This window comes from Aethalodelphis obliquidens, unplaced genomic scaffold (assembly GCF_003676395.1).
Source record: "Aethalodelphis obliquidens isolate GAN/ISIS:26980383/991018 unplaced genomic scaffold, ASM367639v1 scaffold949, whole genome shotgun sequence".
NCBI classification, from domain to species: Eukaryota; Metazoa; Chordata; class Mammalia; order Artiodactyla; family Delphinidae; genus Aethalodelphis; species Aethalodelphis obliquidens.
The window spans coordinates 2,932-8,797 of record NW_020838860.1 but is presented as its reverse complement, the minus strand read 5'-3'; the positions used below and the strand labels follow the sequence as shown (position 1 = coordinate 8,797).

At 48.1% G+C, this 5,866-nt stretch overlaps 1 protein-coding gene across 1 annotated transcript; it reads left to right on the top strand.

The window, feature by feature from the left end:
* Positions 1-2,787: 2,787 nt before the first annotated feature.
* Positions 2,788-5,604, top strand: LOC113616932 (amyloid protein A-like). Its single transcript, XM_027100293.1, has 3 exons — positions 2,788-2,891; positions 4,796-4,934; positions 5,325-5,604. The coding sequence occupies exons 1-3, from the start codon at positions 2,804-2,806 to the stop codon at positions 5,485-5,487; spliced, it is 390 nt and encodes a 129-aa protein (XP_026956094.1). The 5' UTR covers positions 2,788-2,803; the 3' UTR covers positions 5,488-5,604.
* Positions 5,605-5,866: the final 262 nt, after the last annotated feature.

Genomic DNA, 5,866 nt, shown 5'->3' with positions numbered 1-5,866 from the left:
TGTGTCCCTAAAAGAATTCCACGGGGAATTTTGATTAGCATTGCACTGAATTTATAAATTAATCCAAGGAGAACTGATACCTTTACTAAGTCAAAACATCCTCTCCATGAACATGACATACATCCCCCACTTTTTATCCTTTAACAAACTTAAATTTTCTCTGTAAATATTTGTGTATTTTTAAAGTTTTCCCTAGATAGTTAATGTTTTTGGTAGTATTTTGTATTGTATTTTTTTAACTGTTAAGAATTGGTGTTGGGACTTCCCTGGTGGCGCAGTAGTCAGTAATCCGCCTGCCAATGCAGGAGACACGGGTTTGAGCCCTGGTCCGGGAAGATCCCACATGCTGTGGAGCAACTAAGCCCATGTGCCACAACTACTGAGCCTGTGCTCTAGAGCCCGCGAGATACAATTACTGAGCCCGCGAGCCACAGCTACTGAAGCCTGCACACCTAGAGCCTGTGCTCTGCAACAAGAGAAGCCACCGCAGTGAGAAGCCTATTCACCGCATTGAAGAGTAGCCTCAGCTCGCTGCAACTAGAGAAAGCCCGCGGGCAGCAACAAAGACCCAACGCAGCCAAAAAAACAACACAAAAAGAATTGGTGTAGAGACACACAATTGAATTTTTATGCGAAACATGGCAATCTCACTGAATTCTCTTAATGGCTTCATTAGTGTACCATTTGATTCTGATGGGTTTTCTACGTAAAAGCTTGCATCATTTAGAAATAATGATAGCTTCATTTCTTCTCTTCCATTTCTTATCGTCCTCATGTTTCTTGTCTTAGCAACGGGCAGGTCCTCCAGCAGAATGTGAAACTGAGGTGATCAGAAGAGGACATCCATGTCTCCCTCTTGGCCTTCTTGAGAATGCACCTAAAGTGTCTTCTTTACACATAAGATTTGCTGTAGAGCAATGATTCTCAAGCTTTTGTGTCTCAGGGTCCCATTATACTCTGAAAAATTATTGAGGTCCTCAAAGAAATTTAATTTATCCTGACTCTATCAGGATTTAACACACTGGAAAGAAAAAATGTTTGAGCATTTAAAAACACAATAACATATTGTGCTGTTATGAAGTTTTATGAGGATTGAGTTAATTTATGAAAAACCCTTTGCAGAGTATCTAAAAAATGGTCAAATAAATAAATGAATAAATAAAAGCACATTAATAAATCCATTATGTTAACATAAATAATATATTTTAATGAAAATAATCTTTTTCCAAAACAAAAAGATTAATAAGAAAAATAGTAGCTTTACATTTTTGAAAAATTTTAAATATCTAGCTTAATAGAAGATAGCTGGATTCTCATGTGTGATCCTGCACTCAATCTGTCACAATACATTATTTGGGTTGAAGTATACAAAAAAATTCAACATCACACAGATATAACATATAGGTAGAAAACTGGAGAGCATTTTAATAGCATTTTATGATAATTCAGGCAATTCTTTGATACGATACCAAAACTTGACAAGTGGTAGTTTCTTAAAGGTCAGTTGCAATGTAGAAATCTCAACCCATATCAATGAACATTTCATACCCAGTACACTCATGAAAAAAATGAGAATGAAAAAGTAAAAGAATATCTTAGTGCTACTGTGAAAATAGTTTTGATCCCACAGACTCCCCTGAAAGGGTCTTAAGAGACCCTCAGGTTTCCCTAGAACACATTGTGAGAACAGCTGCTATAGATTATTGGTATTTAACCTTTATCAAGTCAAAAAGCCTCTCATTATTTTATAATACCTCTCTTTTTTGTTGTCATGATAGGTGCTGACCTTTATGAAATGCGTGGCTGAGAGGCTGAGAGGGCTTTCTCTGCCCTGGAGCTGAGAGCTCAGCACAGGTACACAGAGTGGTGGAAAGTGCTCGGGGCACCCACGACATTCGGTGGGGTGGCCTGTCAGTTTTGAAGCTCAAGGGCTTTACACGTGAGTTCAAAGGATTTAATTTCTGACACATCGGCTGTCTGGTCCAGAAGGGACCATCCTGAGGAAACGACCAGGAAAGCAAGGTCCAGGCTGGAGGAGTATCCTCTAACCACACACCTGCCAGCAGCCTGGGGGCCTCCTTCCTGGAGCTCCACACCCTCTTCTCCACAGCCCAGGTGGCCCAGGCCTCAGCCCCTCCACCCCTGACAGTGGCCACCAGGCAGAACAGGCCTTGCTGTTTTCTCAGGGTTGCACAATGAGGAATATGACCTGTGGATGAGGACAGCCACTGGTCTCCAGTAAGTTACCCTTTGCAGTTTTGTAGGAGAAATGACCTGCAGGGACTCTCCCCCAGGCACCAGTCCAGCTTTCCTTCTCACCCCATGACCCCAGCAGGGATGGCTCAGTATAAATGCAGCCACCTGTCCCCAGCAGGTCTGCTCCACCGGGTTTAGGTGAGAAAGTTCTCCAAGGAGTGATTTCTTTGAAAACACTTACTTTAATTCTTCTCTTTTGTATTTGTCCTGAATGAGGTCAGTGCTGGCAGCGTGGTGCATGGGAAATGCTTTTTGATGAATTACAGGCTGCTTTAGCAAGACACAGCTACGTCCCAGCTGCTCTCTTCTTCCACCATAGACACCTTGGTGACCTCTTAGGCAGGCTTGGGTTCAGGGTTGGTGGGTTCAGAGCTGAGGGCTAGTGGCTCCTGGTGAGGTCCGACTGCAATATTGCCTAGGTGGACCACTGAGAGTCTAATGAGAACAAGTGGAAAGAACAGCCGGGCTCTCCTCGACATACAAATCCCAAAGTGGGTGTACAAGGCTTGTCCGTGTCTCCCTGACCCTCTCCTTTCATTTCAGCACAATGAAGCTTTTCACAGGCCTCATTCTCTGCTCCTTGGTGCTGGGAGTCCACAGCCGATGGTTTTCCTTCCTTGGTGAGGCTTATGACGGTAAGGCTGGTGGAGGGGGGATGACACCCATGGGCCTCTGGGATTCACCATGAGCGCTCTTAAGGGTTGGAGCTACTGTCTTAGGCGGTGCTGCCCTATGTGGTAGAATGTGCCAGGTGTTTGGGGAGCTTTTTTTCAGACACATTGAAAACCACAGAATTTATGTCGATCAGTCACTAGAGAAAGAACAGTCATCATTCCCAGCTGAAATGGAAGTTTGAATGGAAGACATAAAATAAGTCTTGAAATGGTACAGCATTTCCCTCAGACCAATTGCATGAAGGAGGATGAAAGCTATCCATCTATTTCCCCTCTCTTCTTCTCTCCCTCCACTCATTTCTCCCTTCCTCCCTCCCTTTCCCTCTTCCTTCCTTCCTTCCTCTCTTCTTCTTCTCTTCCTTCTTACCTTCCATTTCCTAATTGGATAATTCAGGGACCTTCAGCTTAGCTCTTGCTCCTGCTTCCTATACTCAGTGACACTGTCCCTGGTTCAGTCTGTTTCCTACCCTTTTATAGCCTTTTAACTGACAAAAAAACCCGTGTGCGACCGGGGTGGGGAACCTAATAACATATCTCAAGCTTCCAGTAGGAACTCGGCCCTTACATGCACTTCAGGGTGACCAACTCTCCTGCTTTGCCCAGGTCTGAGGACTTTTCCAGGACACTTTCAACGCTAACTGGGGCAGTTCCAGGAAAACAGGTGCAGTTCTGGTTAGGCTGGGACAGTTGGTCACCTACTTACCTGCAGAATACCTCCGTGAGGGAGGCATCTCCCCCCATCTGAAGGGGAGAAAACCGAGGCTGAGAGCAGCCGAGTCTGCTGCCCAGGGACTAAGTGCCAGTCAGCAGGTGGCAGGACAGAAGTTTGAACCCAGCTGTGCACGAGGCCACAGCTCTTGCTGGGCAGACTTGTCCCAGTGCCACTCCCTCAAGCTGGGGGCTTATCAATCTCAGCTGCATGTTGGATTCACCTGGGGAGCAGTGAAAACTATTGATGCCTGAGACCCACCCCAGAGAGTGTGAGTAACTGGCCTGGGCTGTGAGGTAGGTCTCATGGGACTTTCAGTACCTCCCCAGCTGATTGGAAGGTGTAACCAGGCTGAGGCAAAGACCCACTGCTCGAGGGCTTGCTTCCTCAGGCAGCCCACGTCATCAATACCGTCCACTAGAAAGTCCTCAGGATGCCATTCACGTGCCTAACAGGCAGGGGAATCAAGTCACATTGAGCGCATTCGCGCAGCAGGAATACATTTCTTAGGCGTCAGGGCAGAGGTGCTGCATGTCTGCCCCTTTCTCAGAATCTGTCCTCCATGTCACCTCCTCACTCACCCCAATCCCCTGGATCTCATCCTATGCAGCTTCCTTTTATAACAGTGGTTCGGGGCCAAGGGCAATTTTGTGTCCTGGAGATATCTGGCAATGTTTGGAAACACTTTTGGTTGTCCCACTTGGGGAATAGGTTGCCCGTTAGTGGGTAAAAGTGAGGGATGCTGTTAAACGTGTTACAATACCCAGGACAGCCCTGAACAGCAAAGAATTATCTGGCTTAAAATGTCAATAGTATGAAGCTGAGGAATCCTGCCCTATAAAGATAGCTCCCTTCTCCCCTTTAAACATGTCACATGGAGCCCTAAGTGAGATGCAGTCCAGAGACAGCATCATAGGGGCCCGACAGCCAGGTCCAACGCAGCTGTGCCCCTCCCCCCATAACGACTCTCATTCGAGTTACCAGGAGCAGGAAACTAGACACAAGAATGCTCTTCTCACTCTATGGCACTCACGGTGCTATAGCCACAGGATGAAACTGAGTCAGTGGAAGATTTTTCATTCCTTGATTCTTCCCTAAGGTGTGTCACAGTTTTCTGTCCACCTGATAATCCTTTCTCTATGTGCTTTCCTCCCAGGGGCTAAAGACATGTGGAGAGCCTACTCTGACATGAGAGAAGCCAATTACAAAAATTCCGACAAGTACTTCCACGCCCGGGGCAACTATGATGCTGCCCAAAGGGGACCTGGGGGCGTCTGGGCTGCTGAAGTGATCAGGTACCAGGGGCCCTGAGGATGCAGGGATGGGTGTGAGAACCTCGGACAGCCAGGAGGGGCCAAGCCCTGGAGAACTTCCTGTAGGGCTGTGGCCTCTCCTCCTCTTATCCACCCTCACCCTCTGTGTCCTGTGTGGGGTCTGAGTGGCTGAAGAGCAGAGCAAGGCTGGTGGGACAGACGATTCCCAAGCCTCCCCCATGGGTGCTGTTCACCCAGCATAAGGGGACCCGCAGGGCTGAGGTGGGCTGAGCCCGGGCAGCCTCAGGCTTCATTCCCTCTTTCCTAGCTCCTGTCAGAGTCCTCGATTCCTTGGAAAGAGGAGAGATGGGGAGGGTGGGCTGTTGCTCGTCAGCCCTGGAGTAATCCCCTACCTGCCCTCCTCCATTCCAGCGATGCCAGGGAGAATATTCAGAGAGTCACAGACCTTTTTAAGCCTGGAGACAGTGGCCACGGACGGGAGGACTCGGAGGCCGACCAGTTTGCCAATAGATGGGGCCGGAGCGGCAAAGACCCCAATTACTTCCGACCTCCTGGCCTGCCCGACAAGTACTGAGCTGCCTCTCACTCTGCTCAGGAGACGACGGGGCTGTGAGCCCCCAAGGGCAGGGACGCTGAGCTAGTGAGTTCTCTGTCCACAGAAGCCAGCAGATCTAATAAATGCTTAAGAGATTGAATGTTGAAAACCGTGTATTATTCTTTGATATGAGGACAGCCTGTTTGTTCCCAAGGGGTGATGGCTGGACACCCACGTGAAGGCCGAGTCTGTGCCTGTGTCTTGGGTGTCGGGGCCACAATCTCAGCATCATACAGCGCAGACACCCTGCTCCACCCCTTCCCCTAATCAGACCCGCTCCCCTCCAGGCCCCTCTGGTTACAGTGGTGCTCTTTCTAGGCCCTTCTGTATTCAGGCCTCTTCACTCCCTGGCAGTTGG

Coding starts and splice junctions, on each gene's coding strand:
- LOC113616932 (XM_027100293.1), top strand. CDS start 2,804: ATGAAGCTTTTCACAGGCCTCATTCTCTGCTCCTTGGTGCTGGGAGTC. Junction 2,892..4,795: donor CCTTGGTGAGGCTTATGACG/GTAAGGCTGGTG, acceptor CTTTCCTCCCAG/GGGCTAAAGACATGTGGAGA. Junction 4,935..5,324: donor TGGGCTGCTGAAGTGATCAG/GTACCAGGGGCC, acceptor CCTCCATTCCAG/CGATGCCAGGGAGAATATTC.